This window comes from Haemorhous mexicanus, chromosome 5, assembly GCF_027477595.1.
Source record: "Haemorhous mexicanus isolate bHaeMex1 chromosome 5, bHaeMex1.pri, whole genome shotgun sequence".
Lineage (NCBI taxonomy): Eukaryota > Metazoa > Chordata > Aves > Passeriformes > Fringillidae > Haemorhous > Haemorhous mexicanus.
This window is the reverse complement of record NC_082345.1, coordinates 29,679,860-29,699,843: the sequence shown is the minus strand read 5'-3', so window position 1 is coordinate 29,699,843 and position 19,984 is coordinate 29,679,860. Positions and strand designations below refer to the sequence as shown.

The window sequence follows — 19,984 nt, the reverse complement described above, 5'->3', positions numbered from 1 at the left end:
CAAAGAAATGGGGAAATGCAAGTTTCCATTCATAATTTTTTCACTGCAGTGTTTTTTTGTTCTTTACCTCTGACAAAGAATATATTCCAGATCGTTTCAGTAATAAACCAGCTGAAATGGTTAATGTCATAGTCGTTTGCTGTTCAACTCTGAAATGTGTTCACGTTAAGGTTTGCAAGATGTTATTTCTTCACCAGATGAAAAATTATGTAATGGAGAAAAACCACATACACAAAAAACCTCTTAATGATATAACATGTAACTTCAATTGCTATATTATTTCGAAGTAAAAATTATAGAGTATCTTTACTTTGTGAAAGTGTGTCACAGGTTATTTTGCTTTATGACTTTGACTGCTGGTGCTTAATAGCTCACAAAAATACCATCGGCAGCATCCCTGGGACAGGTAAGCGCATCTGGATGCTGTGCGCGGAGGTGCGGATGCCGCCGGGGGCTGCAGGCAGGGTGGGGGAGACTCTTCGTGCCGGGCTCCGCTCCCAGGGACGCGAGCCCAGGCGGCGGGGGCAGCGCTGTGCCGAGCGCTCCGGGCAGAACGCGGGCTGCCGGCGGCCCTTCGGCTCCCAGCGCCCGGGGCTGCAGGCGGGCGGCGTCCCAGCCCGGGGGCCGTGACCCCGTCCGGGGCCCGTGTCCCAGCCTGGGGGTAGTGTCCCAGCCCGGGCGCCTAGTCTCAGCTCGGAGGCGATGTCCTAGCCCCGGGGCCGTGTCCCAGCCCGGGGCCGCTGTCCCGGGAGCGGGGCGGTGCCGCGGCTCCGGGCCAGGTGCGGCGGGCACGGCCCCGCCCCCGGCGCCGATTGGCGCTTTCGAAAGGAGCGGCCGGCGCGGCGGCGGTCGCTGCGCCGTGAGAGCCCAGCACGGCCCCGCACAGGACAGGACGGCACGGCAGGGCAGGGCAGAGCACGGCGCGGCAGAGCGGTGGGTGTGACAGCAGCCCGCACCGGGGGGTGGCAGTGGCCCGGCCCCGGCCCCGGCCCGCGGCGGAGGTGCGGGGGGCTGAGGGGCGGGGGGCTGAGGGGCCGGGGGCTGAGGGGCCGGGCGGGCAGCGGGGGCTGAGGCGGGCTGAGGGGCCGGGCGGGCAGCGGGGCGCTGAGGGGGAGCCCCGCTCGCCGCGGAGCCCCGGGCGCGCAGCTCCGGAGCGGCGGCACTCGGGGGTCCCGCCCGTCTGCAGGGACAGCGCTGGGAGGGTGCCGAGTCCCGCGTGTCGGGGAGCCCCGGCAGAGCCGGTGCTGGGCGGAGCCGCTCGCTGCCATCGGCCCGGTCCCACGTCCAGCGGCAGCAGTTCATCCTGCGTCTCAGTCACGGATGTCGGAAGGGAAGTGCCTCGAAACTTACCCTGGGGAAGGGAGAGGGAGAGTTTTTGCATAACCGCCTTCAAACCAGTCTCTCCTGTGCCCTATGCAGTGCTGCTTCTGTAGGAAATCTGCCCCAATGCTCTTGGCTAAAACACTCATTCATATTGCTTAATAAGCCTAAAAGCGTCTGGCACCTTTCTTTGCCCAAAAGCTGGCCGTGTTCCAGGGATGCTGTGTGTCACCTTTGGCAGATCAAGACATGGGAAAAAGTTCATGTATTCCTTTGGGAGCTATAAGGCCTAACTGGCCTATGCATTGTACCGAAATTGTACTGGGTGGATCTTTCAGAATAACACACGATTTTATATTTAAGTCATAATAAACTACTCCTGACTGTGGCCAGCCAGCAGCCTGCTAAATGGGCATCGATAAATGCTCCCCTCTGTGTTGCTTTTCTGGAAGAAGTGTGGGTTAGAAATGGGAGGGAGAGGAGAAATGGGAGGGAGAGGAGAACTGAGGGAGCATCTGGGGCAGTCTGGTGTTAACCAGCCTCTGCCCAAACTGGATGCTCCTGTGGGAAAGCCGCCGTCTGCGTGTCTCCTGCGGAGATGGCAGCTGTTGAGATGAAGTGCTCCTCCCTGATTTCAAGTGGGTTTCTCTGCTCTGACAGGTGTACCCAGGGCCTTTGTTGCCATTTGGTAGAGGAGAGTGTGCTCACTGCCTCTGCTTGTGTGCTCTTCATGGAGAGGTGTGGAAAGGCAGTCTCTGGGGAGAAGAGTCAGCGTGCCTTAATGTAAGGAGTTGGTTACCGCCTTAAAGCCCATCACCTCGGACTGACCAGTCTGGTTCTTTCTCTTTCGTGCCTCTGAGAACTCCCCAGGGAAGCAGAGCTCCTGCTGACTCAGTAATGCAACGAAAAGGCTCTGAAATTGCTGTAGTGATGGAGTAGCGCTCCATTCAGGGAATGTCTCTTGTGCCTACCCCTTTTTTTTGCATTTTAGTAGATGTGTCTGTAAAAAAAATCGTGATTGTCCTGTAGTAGGTTTCAACAGATACTGACATGACAGCTTCTTTCATTTCAGTGTGTTTATAAACATGGCTTTCAGTAGGTACTATCAAGACTAATCCAGTTGCTCTGGGTTAGACTGTTGTGACTGCCTTTGGGTGCTGATGGAATAGAAGATGATGTTATAAATCTTAAATACAGGGTGAAGACGTAGAAGCGTTTCTACCCAAGTGTTTTCTTAATGAGCCTGTTAACAGAAGGCAGTTTAATGAGCCCGTGAATCCCTTTAGGTCCCACTAAAGCTAGGTGAATGGCTGCTTCATCAATGTTTTGGCTATCTGTAGAGTTGTGGATTTTGTTTGTTTGTTTGTTTATTTGTAAACTGTTCAGTCAAGTAAAATCCGGATCGGTTCATCTTGTGCTACAGAATGGTTGTAATAAGTGTAGCATGTCTTGCTGGTTGGGGCCCACTGAGTGATCTATAAATCCTGATACAGCTGATCCTAAGCAGGCTATCTCATGGAGTGTCTAAGAGCGTGTGTTAACACCCCGAAGTATTTGTGTAAAGTGCTTTAGTATTTGCTGACTCTGCTGTTTCTCAGAGTGTCTGGGGGCAAAGTGCTGGGCATCTCTGTCGAGAGCAGAGGCAAACTGTGGTCTCACAAGTCTGTGTGGGTCATGTCCAGGGTGTGTCTGCACCCCCTTTCCTGAGGAATGCCTATGCCACGTGTCAAGAGATAGGGATGTTTTTCTCATCTCTCTTACCTGGTGTTGATCCATAGCTCTAAGTTCTTCTCTGGAGGTTTGGCACTCAACCAGCTGAAGGCAATTCTTGCTTCTCCTGGTATATAATTTGTGGCTGACCACCTGTCTCCCAGTAAATCAGTGTCTCTCTATTGATCCAGCTGCAAGGTGTGGTTAGCTGACAGCTCCTCTCCTTCCATCCCACAGAGCCATTGGCAGAAGTACCAGCAAAAAAAGAGGGGTTTTCTGAAAGTGGCGTTTTTGGTGGGGGATCTCTGCTTACTGAGCTTGCAACTGGATTGGTTGCCCCCTGTTGGGGCAAAGCTCACATTTCTGGTGTTTTCCTTGTTTTAAGGAGTGAAGCAGGGAGGGGAAAATGGGGAAGAAACAACACCAGAAACAGCAGGAGAAGGAGAAGAATTATTAAAAGATTTGTTTCTACTGTGATGGGCATATTCAGTCTTCTGTCCCAAGGGACCTTGAGGCTATCAAGGTCTGCCTGGAAATGAGAATGGCACGGCCTGGAGCTGTGCGGAGGATTTGTTACAGTGTACTTTTATTCTGAGGTCCTTTCTTTCACAAACTCCAGTGTCTGAACACCAAATGCCTTTTGAATGAGAGTTGATAAAACTGGCATGTGTAGAAACTGATGAAGTCCTATCTGGAGCTGCCAAAATTCAGAATCAGATACTCACTTCATTCATTATGTGCAGCTTTTTGATGCAGGGAACCCAACTGGTTTTAGAAGAAGTCAGATTTGGTTATGACTCTGCCTGGTACTGCAGTATTCACCTCACCACAGCAACTTCTGCACATTTACAGGCTGACTACTTGAAGGTGGCGGATCTGGGTCTTCTCATCCTGTGCCTCTTGCAGTAAGTGATATGGCTACATTAATCTGTATTCCCTGCAACCTCTGAGCTGAACTGTTTGGCATCTGAAAATGGGCAATTGTTACTGTATTACTTTTCAACTCAAAATTCATGCACTGTAGCTCGCATCATCAGAGGGGGTTTTTATTAAGTGTTTTTCAGATGTCCTGATAATAAGTGAAGCCTTTTGGCTTTCTAGGGAGCTCTGACATATGGGCTTACAAAATAACTTGTTTTAGAAGAGCAGGCACTTGAAGTTCAAGTGCCACAATTTTCCTCAATCTCCTCTTTTTTTTTTCTTTGGCAAGACTAGTTTTTGTTAGGCATGCCACAAAACTGCAGATGCTGAGCATTCCTGTGATAGCTGCAGTGTGAATATTTTGCTTTGTTCATGTTTTGAGTGCTCCCTGTGAATTAGGCTGTCTTTTGTTTTCCCTTGGCAGTTAATATGCTAGAGCTCTTGTTAGCCTATATGGAACTCCTTATTTTAATGAGACCAACTTCTCTACTGGCTGTTCTGCTGTTGTTTTATTTATTTTTTTTTAATCAATGAAGCCTCTTATTGAGCTTCTCTTAGGACAATAGCTTTCTTATGCCAAAGGAAAACGTATTCCCCTGGACAAAGCTGTGGGAAGCATAACATGCTCATTAGTAATGCTTGGTATATACCCTTCCCTTCCCTTGTTCATTCATAGAAAGAAAAATGACATCAAGGAGAGGATGTCTCTTTGTGGGTTTTTTTTTTTCCTTCCCTAGAAATAAAAGGAAGGGGGAAGATATCACTGGAGTGTCTCTGATAAGGTCTGAGAAGTGCTAGCAGTCCTGGTACAAGGAAGTGTCTTCACCTGAAACCAAACTGGTTGCTCATTTGCCAGTCGTAGAGGTAAGTTGTTTGAAATGCCTGATAGATGTGGTCCCACGTAGTCTGTGAGGTTTAAGGCAGTGGGAAGGAGCAAGGGGGAGAAAATGACACCATTCTGCTTTCTATGTAGGATGAAAGGGTGAGAATTTTTTACAAGAATTGTGTTTTCTGTGATGGGAGGTTCAGTCTTTTGTCATAGGAGGGCCAGATTGTGAAGGAGAGAAGATGCCATCTACATACAAAGCCTAAATATCTGGGACAGGAGAGGAAAAATACTTAATTTTAAATGAAAACAGATGAGTTAAAAATGTCTGCTAATGTCTGCAATCTGGTTTTCAGTTTAATCAGTAAGATGAAATTTTATTGCAGCTATTGAGTAACAGCAAGTAAGTAGTTTTTAACAGGTTTCAAGACGCAGATAGGAACTTTTTGACATTGCAAAATACCACTGGAAAATGATTATGGAGAAATACCCTCTGTACACATGCATGAAGCTAACTTGGCAATGCTGCACATCTTTAGACCTAGAGCCTCCAGGGAAAGACTTACTAATTCTTAGCCCAGTGTAGAATTTGCTCTGGATTTTCCCATGGTTGAACGTATTGCTGGAAAATAGTGTTTGCTTCAGGAAAGAAAGCATTGACTGGATTGTCTCCAAAGTTTCCTTAATGTTCCTTTTGCCAGGGATTTGTACTGATAACTATGTTGCTGCAATAGTTCGCAGCATTCTGTTGAAAACAGTGCATGCATGCTGCCTGCAAAGTCACAATCCTAACAAGGATTTATAAAAACATTGATTTCTCTCATGTGTCTATGCTAGAACTTGATGATCTTTAAGATCCCTTCCAACCCACACCATTCTATGATTCTGTAAGAGAAAATCTTATTTGTCAAAACTATTCCTTTGCTTTAAGGTTTTCCTGGTATTCCAAGCATTTAATGTAAATTCAGGATGCATATATCTGTCTGCACACATGTACAAGATACACTTGTGATAGCTTGGAAGGAAAAATCAGAGCCAACAGTGTTAAATCCAAGAATGGTTTGAAGTATGTTCATTACTCTTTGACAAAATAAATGTCATACAGCTCCTAAAAATCTTGCAAACTTTGGAGCATTGTTTTTGCATACAAAGTTAGTCGCTACTTTTGCTGTAATAACTGCACTTTTATCTCAGGGCAGAGAACTGAAGTTGACTGAATCCTGGATCAAAACCTTAGCTACTAAGATATTTCCCTCTTTCCCCTTCCCTTCCTATTGGCCACATTCTTATTTTTCCAAAACAGCACTGATGGGTTTTTCCTCAAGATTTTCATGAAAACAGGAGAGACTGTAATAAAAATCTCTTATTTTTCCCCAGGAGGAGAAACTAATGTAAAGCAGGTGACCATGCAGAATGCAGTTCAGGTAAATGCCTTTTGAAGTGTTTAAATCCTGTATATGTATAATACTTTTTTTTTTTTAATACTGAAGTCTGCCCTGAAGCAGATGAAATACTAGATTCCCCAGTTACCTCTGATTTAAAAAAATGTAGTGGTTTTCCCCTTTTACAAGGAGCAATATGATAAGGATAACCCACTGCTATTATCAGATAGGTGACCCATTCACTTCTTAGTGCTATTAGCTAAGGAGGTTTTAAAGTCAAAGCCTGAGATTATTGAAAAATTTCCATCATGATTAAGAAGTGCTTTTTTAGTAACCTTATATTCTAATTAATCACTTAAGTATAAATAAATAAATGTATTTTACATACACACTGAACTGAAGGAAAATAGTTAAGAATACCAGAAAGATTCTGGTATTATTCAGTCAAAAATTATTCAGAAAAAAATTTGGAAATTTTTCTTCACAAAATTTCAGTGTGGTCCTTTTCTTGAAGTGTAAGTTACCTCTCATTTACAAGATATACAATTCTGAAGAGAAATGCTAAGTAATTGTGTTCAAGAAATGTGTTATGTCCTTGCATGGGAACATTTCCTCTTTTAATGCTAAATTTTTTAATGATTTAAGCACAAAATGCCTCTGAAATGTTTGATTAAGAAGTCAGCAGTAAATAATATTATAATTTGCTGATTTTGTGACTTAAAATGTGCTGAGTTTAAAAAACCTGAAGCATTTAATGCATGTTGTCTTTATTCTGTATTCAGCAAGTGTGTAATTTTAAATCCAAGGGAGTCAAGAGAAGGAATGCAGTGGTATATTGATGCAGGAGTTACTAGCAAGAGCAGAACCATTTGATTGCTCTGCTGGTTTGCTATATCTCTTGAAAGGGAAGTGAACATTCTTTGAATAATAGCTCTTCAGTCTAATTCAGAAGCACAAGTTTTTGTCATCTGACTGCAAATATTAGAGCCTCCTGTCTTCAGTTTACTGGAATCTTCTGCAGGTGTGGTTTGGAGATGAGCTTCCCTTGAGTCCCCGAAGTCCTCTGACTCCGAGGCATGGGCCGGGTCTGGCAGACGTGTGCCTCTATGACCAATGGATATCTGTGCGGCACGAAGCCACTTTGGTGCCTATGCAGGAAGATCTCTCCATTTGGCTGTCTGGCTTGCTGGGTGAGCTTAAAAATAAATCACTCTCATGAATTTCAAAGCACTTCCAGTATTCTAGTCAGCACTGACGTGTAATATCTATAGTACTATTATGAGCTGGTGTATTTGAGTTTGAATGGCTGGGAGAATTGCATTAAAATGCATGCTTTGATTTCAGCTTTATTAGCTGCCACCTCTTAAGGATTGCACAATTAATAATTCTTATTTATATTTATGAATCTTGTTAGTCTAATTAAAATCTAATTAAACTAATATTTGATTTTATTTTACTTATGTATTTCTTCTGTTTTTCAGTCTTTAACACTGGAATGCTGTTTGAGTTGCCTCTAAGTTCATATGAAACTTCTTTACCTTCTGTGGAGTAACTTTAATATCGACCTTCTTTTTCTTAAAGGAATGGAAGTCAAAGCAGAACAACTGCTAGAAGAACTTGATAATGGGGTACTGCTTTGCCAATTGATTGATGTTCTTCAAAACACAGTTAAAAAATGTTGTAGCACAAATAACTTAAGGGTGAGTTGTTTAATGATTTTTTTAAATACCAAGTCCTAAAGTTCAAGTAGTAGTTACAGGGAAAGCAGGTGAGTGAGGCTTCCCAAAGAAGTGTTTTTTATGCTGTGTATCCAGAGACTGATTAACAACAAAGTGCCTTTATAGACGGATAAACTCATCCAATAAATTGCTTGCTTCGTTAATCTCATTCTAAGGTCTTTACTGGGTTTTGGGTTTGATTTCAGTAGAAATCTTGCCAGACCAAGATCTCGTCCAAGTCTGTAGTTTGTTCCCCTGACACCAGTGTGGGTTATTACTGAGATATCCATTGGCACTTGGTGCTATGTTTTATGCCAGAAAGTGGTGTCTGAACTGAGGTGTACAGGTCAGCCATAAAACTATCCAGACCTGCAGATGGGCTTCAGTGTTTCCATTGAGAGGCAGTGCTTAGTTGAAATGTGAATCTCAAGCAAGTCTCTGTTACTTTGAGTACAAAGGCTGCAGAACTAAGGACTGTTCACTCAGTGACCATTCGCAGTGATAAAGTAGAATGCCTTCTATATTAGTGTAGCTTTTTTCATGGAATACATAGTGAGGTGAACACAAAATAGTTACAACTGTTTCTGTACTCTGAATTTAGGGTGTATTTTCCTTTGCAAATATGCTTTGAAATCTGTTGGCAATGTTGATGTGTACAATGTACTTTTTGTTCTCTTCCCTTGCCAGAATTTTCCTATGAGAAAAGTTCCATGTAAGAAGGATGCTCCATCAGGATCTTTTTTTGCCAGAGATAATACAGCCAACTTTCTTAACTGGTGTAGAGCCATTGGAGTTGATGAGACATACCTCTTTGAATCTGAAGGCTTAGGTAGCTCTCTCTTTTTGTAAGATTTGCTTTGATCTCTGTGTGAATCACTACCTGGTCAGGGAGATGCCTTGTTATAGACTTTTGAACTTTTTCTCTTGACTCTTCATGTGTCGTGCAAGCTCTTATTTATTTTAAGGTAGCGTCCAGGTACAAGCATTGAAAATTCAGTTCAATGACTAATATAACTTGTATGATGCTTTTCCAAACTTCTGAAAGTTACTGTGTGGGCTGAAGTAGGGACTGAGAGCTGTGCAACAAAATACCGCGTTTTCCTTCAGTAAAAAGAGCCACTGAGAAACAGGAGAAAACTGTGGTTTCACTTTCTGTGTGTGGGAAGACCACAAGGCCATGGAGTCAACTCACAATAAGATCCTTTATTTGGTGTTACAGCTCATTCTTCTTGCAAAAATCCCTCAGAATAATACATTCAAGATGCTTAAATTTGGTAATGACATCAGGGCATTGTGTCTGAAGTGGCAACAGCCTGTTGGTAATTAACATTTACTTCAGGACACAACATTACTCTAAACCATTTGTATTTTCCCATTTATAAGATAGTTAAAAAAATAAATATTACCAACTATGAGTATGCCTGCTCCAGTGCACAACTGGTGCTGTGTAGCATCTTCTAGACTGGTACGATGGAATAAAATCTTTTTGACTGCTAGTTAAGAGGATTGCACTTTCATCACATAATAAATAAGGAAATGCTTTTCTACCAGCTATTATGTCAGTAAAAATTAATTAATACAAAACTTTCTATGGCAAGCCAAATTCTGTTTTTTGTTGTTTGGCTTTTTTTCTTTTGGTAAGCAAAATATCTGCCTGTCAGCAGACTAGCAAAAAACTGAGAACTATCTTTTGTTTTCAGTAATAGTATGAAATTTCATAATATTTACTGTATTTTGAAGTCTTTTTTCCATTAATGCTATTAATTAGAATTAATGCTAATTAAATTCTATTTACATACTGGCTGGACTGCCCATGCATCTCTACTGGATAAGTCATCTTTAAAAACAGTTGCGAAAACTCCATCATTTACATGTTTCATTTTGATTAACTAGTGAGTGTATCTTTTTTCAGTGCCGGGAAATACAGAGTAGAACTGAGTTACAAGAATATTTTAATTTTTTTTTATTAGTTCCTTGTATGAATTGTATTGCTTAAACATGTTAGTTCCTGTAAGTGGACAGGTAACTAGAACCTGTTTAACTTCCCTGTGATAAGCAGACATGATTTCCTAGTGCTGTGGCTTTCACTCATTGCAAAGAAGTGTTTTGAAGTCTGTAACTCTTGACACAAGCTTGCTTTGTGGCATAAATATCTTCTGTGAGCTTTTTTGGCAGTTGAAATGAGCAGACTTGCAGCCTCCTAGATGAAACATTCTTTCCACTGATGTTTTTCATCAGACTTTCAAGCCATTCTTCATGAATGAAAAAGGATAAGTTGACAATTGTCTTTTTCCCATCAGGGACATATAGCAGCACCTCCTGGAAAGTGTAGATGACTGGGAAGGAAATAAATCAAGAGGCTCCTGAGACAGCAGAAAGGAAGATTAGGCATTGTGGGATGCCCTTTGACGTCAAGCCCAAACAAAATGTCTTGATCTTTGCTAGGGATATATTTGGATTTTTCTCTTTTGGACTCAAGCAAATTAAAGCACTTTTGTTACAGCTGGCAAATACACACATGCACATACACTAAAAAAAAGATCAACTGGCCTCTAAAAGCTTTTAGATTATGGCTTTGTCAACTTTCTATTCTAGATTTACCCTTCATAATCGGATCTTTTAAAAAGCAGACTTAGAAACTGGAGTCGATGATGTAAACATCATCAGAAAATCTGACTTCATATTTGGATTATACTTGAAGAAACACTTTTAAAGCAAAGGCATTTCAAATAGCAAATTGATATCAGAAGGATGTTGGATTTCATCTGTAAATACAGAGCTGGAACTTTTGAAGCAGTGATAAGAAAAGATCTGTTGCTTACTGAACTGGTAACAATCACCCAGATTGTTCTTTCCCAGGTGAAGTCTGAAACCACTCAGGCTGCCTGGCTGTGTAGCCATCCACTTGTCAGCTGGGGCCCTTGTAGTGTATCCTCCTGTGGATTGTAACCTCCAGAGTGCATGCACCTAGCTGTGTCTGTAGGCATGAGCATGAACAGATGGGTGTATTTTCCTTTTTGTCATTGTTCAGTGCTCTCCATCTTTAAGACTGTGATATTGCATTTGGGAGTAGGGAATGGGAAGCGTTCGTGTCTCTTTCTTTCCTGTTCTCATCAAGAAAGAAGATTATAAAACATATTTCTCTTAGGAGGAAGAGTGGTTTCATGAGTGCTAGGATGGGTTTAAAGATTTTATGGAATAGAAAATTAGAGTTGTAAAGCATGTAGTGCTTTATCAATGGTAATGTACCTTGCCTCTGGGTAGGATGATGGGAAATTTATAGTCGTGGATGCCTCATCCTCCCTTCTCTTGGCTGTACCTAATTGCATAGGCCTCCTGCAATAAATATGAGCTGTAACTCCTCTTTATTCTCTTCCCTTTTAGTGTTGCACAAGGATCCTAGACAAGTGTATCTTTGTCTGCTGGAAATTGGGCGCATTGTATCCGGGTAGGTGATCCACACATGCTCCCAACAAGAATTTGAAAGGCCCATCCTACTAAGTAAAAGCTAAGACAAAGTTAGGACATTATTTGCAGCGGTCAAGTGATGTTAATTGTGTGCAAAAAGTAATGAGTAGCTTTTCTAGGACCACCATACAATATGAATGTTTCTTCAAATATGTATCGGACTCTTTCCTTGGAGAGGCGCTGTTCCATACTGGTTTCTATAGCTGTGTGTTTAACTTAAACATTCATCTTATTGATAATGTGTACCTCTTGGAAGAGCTCACTGAGCATTAGATATGATTTTAAGGGTTTCAATTTTTCAGCTTTTTGGAAGGTATCTCTTTATTATCTACATGTCAACAATTTATTTCTAGTGCCGAGCTGGAAGCTTTAAGATAGTCTATCTAAATTGGATGGGACCTCAACTGTGTAGTTTTTTTACTGCATCCTCTGGTAAAACCAAGGCTACCTAAGGAAGGGCTTCTGCTAGAACCTCAGAGATGCTCCTTCTCTTTGGATTATTAAGGCAATTACTCCTCTGATTGATTCAGATGTCCTTGTCTGTCAAGCCACTTAGAATTTTGCAAGTTTGTTATCATCAGTTTCTTTTTGTTTTCTTTAGTAAATAAGTAATTAAACACTCTGCTTTGGTATTTGAGGTATGGAGTTGAACCTCCTGTACTTGTAAAACTAGAGAAGGAAATTGAGCTAGAAGAAACCCTGCTTATGACCTCTGGGCCACCATCACCTCTTAGCACACCAAAGTCATGTTGTCACCATGGGGAGCTACACGAGGCAGTAAGTGCTACTGGCTTAGTGTCATTTGGGCTTTAAATTAATCTCTTAGTGATGAACTTTTATGATCTGTCTCAGTAAGGACAGGTTGGTTTTCATCTAATATGTGTTATCCTCCTCAAAGAGAAGGCTATGCACTTCTTTTTATCAATTTGTTTTGTTTTGAAAATGTAACTAAAATGTTGTTCTATATGGTTTGGAGTACATAGAACCTACATAGATTTCATTTCCCCTCTTCCTTTTCCTTGCTTCTTTGAGTAGAAGAAATGCTCTCATTCAATTTTTCTGGTGTCAATATTCTATGACTGCGATGTTGCCCTTTAATTTGATCTTTTCTTAAAATTTCATCGGATGTTAAAGTAGGCTTTGATGAAAGTCTTTTAAAAGAAGATTTTTAAATCAAACCTCTGTAGCTGTACCAATTGGAAATTAATATGTATCCAGAAAAGGAAATGATTTGTACAGCTTGTAAACTGGTCCAGAGGAAATTATGAACAATTTTCCTATTCTGCTTAAAAATTCATTTATTTTAAAGGTCCTCTGTGTTGTAATGTAAAAATTCTGTTTCTTTGGGAATGTCAGCCACCAGGTCCTCACTTTCTCTGAATACTCACTATTTCTCCTTCTTGGCAATAATCTCAGCCTTCCAATTTGTTGCTTTTCTAAGTGGCTCTTAGAGGCAGATCTTCTCTAACCCAGAATTTATTTGGGGACTCCCTTTCCCCTTTTTTCAGTTATTTCCTTCTTGGGTCTTCCATCTTAACAGAAGATTAACTCAATAGATGGTTAAACTTGTGCTTCTGTCAAAATACTAACAAATACTTTCCATTTAATAACTAGGTAAAACATATAGCAGAAGATCCTCCCTGCAGTTGTTCCCATCGATTTTCAATTGAATACTTGTCAGAGGGACGTTATAGGCTGGGAGATAAAGTACTCTTCATACGAGTAAGTAGTTTTTTAGAACTCCAATTTATATTTATTTTGGGGAGAGAAATGCTTTTAAGTGTAATACCTCATTTTTTGTGGAGTTGTTTTAGAATTGCGGAATTATTTAGGTTGGCACAACTTGACATTCAATCCCTTATTCTAAATAGGTGTAATTACTCCATTCTTTAGATCTTTGATCCACAAACATAGATTTTACAACCACACTAAACTAAGATAATGTTTCTCTGTGGTGTCTCTAATATTTCAGTAATGACTTGCAGCATAAATAAAGATAATGCCATAGAATATCCTGAGAATGTTGCTTGTTCAAAACCTGGATTCTTGGGGTTTATAATTTGCGGAGTTGTTGAGTGCTCTTGTCAGCAATCATAAGAGCTTGTGTTGCAAGGACATAATTTAAATTAAATTCATGCCTAGAACTCTGTATACTAAGCAAAGATTCTTACAGAATGGTTAAAATGTCTTCTGTAAAGATGTTTCCATTATTTCCTGACACAGAATTACTACCTGTGCAGGAGAAGCTATCTAATAAAATAATTGAGAAGCAAAAACCATGTTTATAACATAAGTTCTATTTTAAAATGTTTCTCTGTAAGAAAGGAAGTGCTATTTTTAGTCAATTTCAATAGATGGCAATGTAAGATGAAGAAAAATAAAACAAGATGAGAATTTCTGTTGTTCTTCTGCTCCCACCCCTCTTCCCCATTCTCAGATGCTACATGGCAAGCATGTGATGGTGCGTGTCGGTGGAGGCTGGGACACTCTTCAAGGTTTTCTGCTGAAATATGATCCATGCCGAGTGCTTCAGTTTGCCACTCTGGAACAAAAAATCCTGGCATTTCAGAAAGGGGTCACCAGTGACAGTGTCCCCAGCTTGTCAGCTAGAAATCAGGAGCCTCCTCTTATGAATCCAATGTCAGCTGTCAGTATGTTTCAAAAGCAGCCATCAAAACCTCCTGCTCCTGTTATAGGTCTTGGTGCCAGTGCCAAGAAGGCTTTAGCTAAACGTCCTCAGTCCCCTGCCCTGGCATCACCAAGAGTGACTCCATCTTCCACTGCCAAGTCATCCACAGTCAGGTCCAAATTACAAGGGTCCTCAGCAACAGGTGTGCAGTCTCCTTTCAAACCATTAGCTGGCACCTCAAAGAAACTGGAGTCTCCTGCATGCAGCTCACCAGCTTCTGCTCCTTCACAGCCTGGAAGCAAAAGTTCTTCACGTGCAGGAACAAGACCAGCTCCTGTTTCTTCTGAAACGTTGCGCAAACGTATTCGGTCCCCCGATGCTTCCAAGGTGAAATTTGCCCTGCCTCGGGGCTCCCCAGCACCATCACTCCATCGTGCCCCCTCACCCTCTAAAAAACAGCCATCTCTCTTGTCTGGGACAGCTGGAACAGCTACTTCAAACCAGAAGTGTGTCCCTGCTAAATGCAGACCTGTATCTGTCACTAAACCCAAGGTGAATTCAGCCACTCCCAGGGCTGCTCGGCTGCCGGTTACGAATCTGCACGCTGTTGCCAAGTTTGCACATTCTCAGCAACTCCTTGCAAAACCTCCTGAAAAGGATACTCAGATCTCAGGTGCTGGGTCTCAGCATCCTCGGAGAGCCCCACAAACAACTTCTCACCTAGCAAGGAACTTGAAAACTGCTTCTGAGCTAAAACTTTCCGCTTCTGCACCTTCCCTTGCCATTAGCAAAGCATCCAATTCACCACCTCCATTGTTACCTACAGGCAAAAATGTGTCATCAGCTGGCAGCAAGCAGCCAAATGCCAATAATCCCCCTCAGGTTGGACCCTCTTTATCCAAACCTGCTGAACGCACACCTTTGTCTGTTGTACGGCTCCCTCAAACTTCAGCCAAAGCAGCAGTGACCAAAAAGCCAGCACAGCCTTCCACAAAAGGTCAGCATTCAACCAAAAACTTGCAAACAAACAAAAGCTTGGCCCCAGCAGCCAAGAAGCCACTGCCAAAGGAGCAGGCATATAACAAAGGAACACCTGGTGCATCAAAAGTTCCTCTTATGAAGAGCAGGCAAGATGATCACTATTTTGTTATGACAGGGACTAAAAAGCCCAGAAAGTAAACTAATTTGTTACTTTCTGTGGAAGTCTGTTTTGTTTAAAATGGCCTCTTGTAACTGCTACACTGAGGACAAGGAAAAAAAGCTAAATAACACTACATTTAATATGAAATATTAGGTATAACCTGCCTTTTGCTGCCTAACTTACTGTAAGAACTGTGTTTATTTTGTGGTTTAGAAACTTCTTTTTGGATATGTTTAGAAGTGAGCTTACTTGCTGCGTGGCACTGTGGAATGGGAAATGTCCTTGGTCTGCTGCAAAAAAGTGTGGGAGAGGAAAGGGGAATTAAGGCTGATGTTTTTGCAGCAGAACTCTGGTTCTGGCACATCTGCATTGAGGTGTCTGGCAAGCAACAGAGCTGTGCACAAGCTGTAAAATTTCTAATACCTCAAACAAAACTGGGTTTTGTTCACTGGTATCCCAGAACCCAAATCTGGGTCACATGTTTTGGAAAGAGAAGAATTTTCTAGTCCTGTTTAGATTTGACAGATGCTGTTATCAGTGTTCCTTGTGCCCCCCCCATATGCCTTAAAGTGGATTCAGCTCACTTGGAAGTGGAGCTTGGTTTGTTTTAAATTGGACACCAATAATCATGGCCTTTATTGCTCACTTTCATTGTGCCTTAGCCTCTCAAATTCAGATCAGAACTCTCCAGTGAGCAATGCTACCTTTAAAACCCAGGGCAGATAACCTTGCTTAGTCCATGTTCAAATCTGACTAGCTTTCCTAGAAAGCTCTTGCTGTATGGAGGGATGTTTCTGAGTTCTAGGGAAGACACTTGCCCCTGGGCTGGAGCCCCCCAGCAGCTCCTACTCCTGGGTTGGAGCCCCAAAACAGCTCCTGCTGCAGCAACACTGAGCTTCAAGCACTGACCTGTTCTAGCAGAGCTTTACTGCAGAGCTTTACTGCAGAGTGGCCTTTGCATGGAAGACTGAAATGCCAAATACTTTTCTCAGTGCTACGGGTTAATTTTTGTTGGCACTCTAGTCTGCAGTGGCCTTTCTTGTTTTATTTGTGGAGACCTCTTTCCTGGCTCTCCTCTATCACTCTCTGGAGGTGGGAAATAGTTTCTCAAAGAGGAATATAGTCTGCATTTGACTTTAAACATCTTAAAGTGCCAGAAAGCTATGCACTGTTTACACCCATCTCCTGAAGTCTTTCAGTGAGTTAAACATCTTTGGTGCCATCACCTTTACCCTTGAGAAGTGAGCTTCATGGGAGATGGAAAACTACTGTCTTTGGGAGTAGTGCTGTTTTGGGTTATTTCAGGGTTAATGAACAGTTGTCCCTCCAGACTCTGAGGAGCTCTAAAGGTCTTTGAAGACACACTGATGGTTTCCACAGACCATCACTTCTGCCCTCCATTCCCAGTCTATTTATGGGCAGGAGTGGATGTCACTGCCATAAAGGCTCCTGGATGGTGGAACTGGGAAGTCTTTTTAAAGGAGCAGAGTTCCATGGAATATGTAGTTTCTGTTGTTAAGGGGTTTTATTTTAGGGTTTTTTTGTTGTTTTTTTTTTTTTTCTAGAACTAGAGTAAGCAAACATCATAAACTGAGTTCTCATGCAATGTGGCAGAGTCCTAGAGCTGCTTTTCTGAGCACCTTGTTAGCTTATTTTATTTAATTTATGATTCTATTTATGCACATCTACTGTATAATACTGCACACAACCTGCTGGGAGTAAGCAGTAGATACCAGTATCCAAACTGTAGGAGGAAAACAGATCTGTTTTGATAACGTGGACACAAGTCCCACAGGATCCCATACAAAGTTGTATGTTTGGGGAAGGCCTTGGGCTTGCTTGTTTTATATGTACGCTGGTCAAAGCCACTGTTACAGTGTTAGGTAGAGTATTGACTACAGTGGTTTCCTGTCAGGTTTGATAAATCTGGCACCTGGTTTCATATGCTGAAAGCATTTTGCAGTAGATGACTTGCTTTTTATTTTTGGGCTTCCAAATGGTGAGTTACATGTGCTACATGCAGATTAATAGCTGACTTCTTGGGGTTTTCTTTCTTTAATGGGTCTGGAAGAGATGGAGTTAACTTTCTTCATAGCATCTCATATGAGGCTGTGTCTTAGATTTAAAATCTAAAATCTAAGCCCATGTTGATAACATGCTGTTGTTTGGGCCTTTGCTGAACCACCCTTCCAGGATCAAGTCTTTGTTTTTCCTGCTCTGCCCCCACAGTGAGTAGGCAGGAGATTGGGAGTGAGATGGCTGGGAACTGGCCAACCTGACCTGGCCAAAGGGCTATTCCATATCATAAAGCATCACCTCAACAATAAAAAGAAGGAAGAGGTAGAGAAAGAAGGGCGTGCAGGTTGTGTGGCTTCTAAGATGGTTGTTTGCCAGCTGGCTGGGCATCAGTCTGTCTGTGGGAGTAGTGAAGCCTTTGCATCACTTGGTGGTTTACTTTTCATATCTTTTCTTCATTCATTAAACTCTTCATACCAGCCAGTGAGTTTGCTTTTGCTGTTCCTCTCTCCTTATCTTGCTGGGGGTGGAGGAGAGATAAGGGGACTGATGGGTGTGCACAGGCACTTGGCTGCTGAGTGGGGTCAACCCACAGCACCTTTTAAACCATTTACAAAGTTCTTAGCATCAATTTAAACACTGAGGCTCTTGGATCTCAGTGTAAGGCAACTTCAACATCTGCCTTTCTGAACTGCAGGGAAAATGAAGCAAATTGTCTTCATCTTTGTGATATATGATGTCATGTAATAAACTGAATTTTAAAGTTCAAAATTGAAATAAAAATGTATAAACTGTTACAGTTGAAACCTTTATCAGCTAATTTAAAGTTACACATGGGTAGACTTGTTTGGTTTTATTATAAAAATAGTGTATTTGAGTGTGATTCCAACTTCTGTGGAAATGGTAGTTGCCAGCTGCATTGCATAGTCATGTAACATGAGGTGAGCCAAGAATAAAGTGTAACAAAGTACCTCCTAATGAAAACACATACTATTTTTGCAATGTTTGTTGCCAAGTAGCAAGTCTAATCTTCAGTTTATATTACCTTTTGTGAGAGAAAGATAATTTGGAGCAAGAATCTGACTGATTCTCCATGTGATATTGATGTCTTCTCTATGAGTACTTATTTAAAATAAACATACACTGCACCTTTTTGTGTGCACACGTTTCTTCTCCTGACATCCTTTTGCAGGGAGGGAAAGAAAATGCATTTCAGAAGGTTCATGTTTTCCCTCTGCCACCACATAAATAGTAGATTCCATCTCTGGCATAAATAGCTGTGTCTAATCCATTGCTTGGTTTGGAGTTCAAGACATTTTTCCTCTGACCCTTTTATCAGTGTGACTAATTGTGTGGAAGGCGCATCCTCATCTAGGAATAAGCCTAAGTAGTTTCAGATATACCAGAAAGTTGTATTTGCAGCTCTACTTGAAATATAGAGCACCTGTGTGCAATATTTTCCCTGCTTATATCTTGTCAACAAAAGATCTATCTCTGTGTCTGTTGCAGACAGAAATTTAATTCGTTTTGTTGGGTGGAAAAGTGGGTGTTCTCTCAGGAACCACCTAATTAACTTTTTTTCCCCTTTCCCTATTCTATTTTATTAAAACTTTTAAAGCCTGCCTTTGTCTGCTGTTCCAAAATGTCTTTGGTTCCTGGCAGTCTGGTGCTGGTGCCTAATCACACAGAATTACCCTTCCACTTCAGCTGTGTCTAGTTAGCACATGCAAAGGGCATCTACCATCCTTGTTCCTACAGGACCAAGCTCTGCTTAGGTGTTAGTTGCAGCTTTTTTTCCTAAGAGATGCTGTTACAGCTGGCCTATAATATGCAAAGGCAGTCCAAGATTTTCTCAGGTAAGTATCCTAACCCTATTTTATATATCCTAATCATATCTATCTATCTCTGGTAAATTTCAGGGCAGTTTTTCTAAAACTTGAAGCACCCATAACCTAGAATATTGCACTAAGCAGCTCCTTTTCTTTTTCCCTACAGGGAAAATGAAATCTGTTTGTTAGGTGAGTTCTATGGGGTCATCTGGTGTCTGTTAATTTTATAGAGACTACTCTGACAATGTAAACCCCTCAACTTTTCTAGAAATGCACAGGCAAAACTCTTCTCTTGGATTCAAATAAAACCTTTAGCTAGCAAAATCCAGATTCGCCATGAAATAAGTAATCCAAGAGACATTTAATGCTGTAAGACCCTTTCATTTCATGCAAGTACATTCTTGAAAACTTCCTTTTCATTATATTCTTTAAAAGCCAAAATTGAAGATCACTTCCATAATAAAAGTTTCGAAAAATAAATTGTCTGAAATGTAGCTAAGTTCAACACTTACACCCTTCAGACATTTTAATAAAAAATAAAGCATTAAAATATTTGAGGGGTGAGATCTGCTCACAGTTCAGATCTAGCTAGCCAGCAATCCCCTTTAACTGAGAAATGAACTTTCAGGTGTGTCACCTGATGGGAGTGCCAGCAGTGGACAGCTTTCTGCTTGGGGAGGACTACTGATGTCTAAAGCAAAGCTAATATGGCATTTTGTGTGAAGTATTTTGCTCCAGATGGAAGAAAAACTTTACAGGATGGGAGCAGCTGGCCATTTCTCCAAAGAATGTAGCTAGGCAGAAAGTATTGACAGATTTGTTGTGCTAAGAGTTTTTAGAAGGTAAGATTGCAGCACAGAACTTTGATGTAAAATTGGCCTTTAGTGCTGAGTCAGAAAGTGCTGTGCAAAGCTAAGGTCCTACTAAACAAAGCCAAACTTGCATGCATCCTCAAACACCCTGTTAGGATATTCACTCAGGAAAAGTGGAATACATCAGTGTTTGTCAAAATACTCAGACAGGG

At 41.7% G+C, this 19,984-nt stretch overlaps 1 protein-coding gene across 5 annotated transcripts; it reads left to right on the top strand.

The window, feature by feature from the left end:
* The first annotated feature begins 817 nt into the window (after window positions 1-817).
* On the top strand, window positions 818-18,752 carry GAS2L3 (growth arrest specific 2 like 3). 5 transcript variants are annotated; one of them, XM_059846699.1, is made up of 11 exons: window positions 818-933; window positions 3,774-3,935; window positions 4,689-4,815; window positions 6,155-6,201; window positions 7,181-7,349; window positions 7,741-7,859; window positions 8,565-8,706; window positions 11,262-11,325; window positions 11,984-12,122; window positions 12,960-13,067; window positions 13,783-18,752. In XM_059846699.1, the coding sequence occupies exons 4-11, from the start codon at window positions 6,184-6,186 to the stop codon at window positions 15,151-15,153; spliced, it is 2,130 nt and encodes a 709-aa protein (XP_059702682.1). In that variant the 5' UTR covers window positions 818-933; window positions 3,774-3,935; window positions 4,689-4,815; window positions 6,155-6,183; the 3' UTR covers window positions 15,154-18,752. The 5 variants fall into 5 exon arrangements, with proteins under 5 accessions (XP_059702682.1, XP_059702684.1, XP_059702683.1 ...); XM_059846701.1 differs by having other exon boundaries at window positions 850-933; window positions 3,883-3,935; XM_059846700.1 differs by having other exon boundaries at window positions 870-1,001.
* Window positions 18,753-19,984: the final 1,232 nt, after the last annotated feature.

Excerpts from the sequence above, each read along its gene's own strand:
- GAS2L3 (XM_059846699.1), top strand. Across the intron at positions 7,350-7,740 it reads TTGGCTGTCTGGCTTGCTGG|GAATGGAAGTCAAAGCAGAA; the intron begins GTGAGCTTAAAA and ends TTTTTCTTAAAG. Across the intron at positions 8,707-11,261 it reads CTTTGAATCTGAAGGCTTAG|TGTTGCACAAGGATCCTAGA; the intron begins GTAGCTCTCTCT and ends CTTCCCTTTTAG.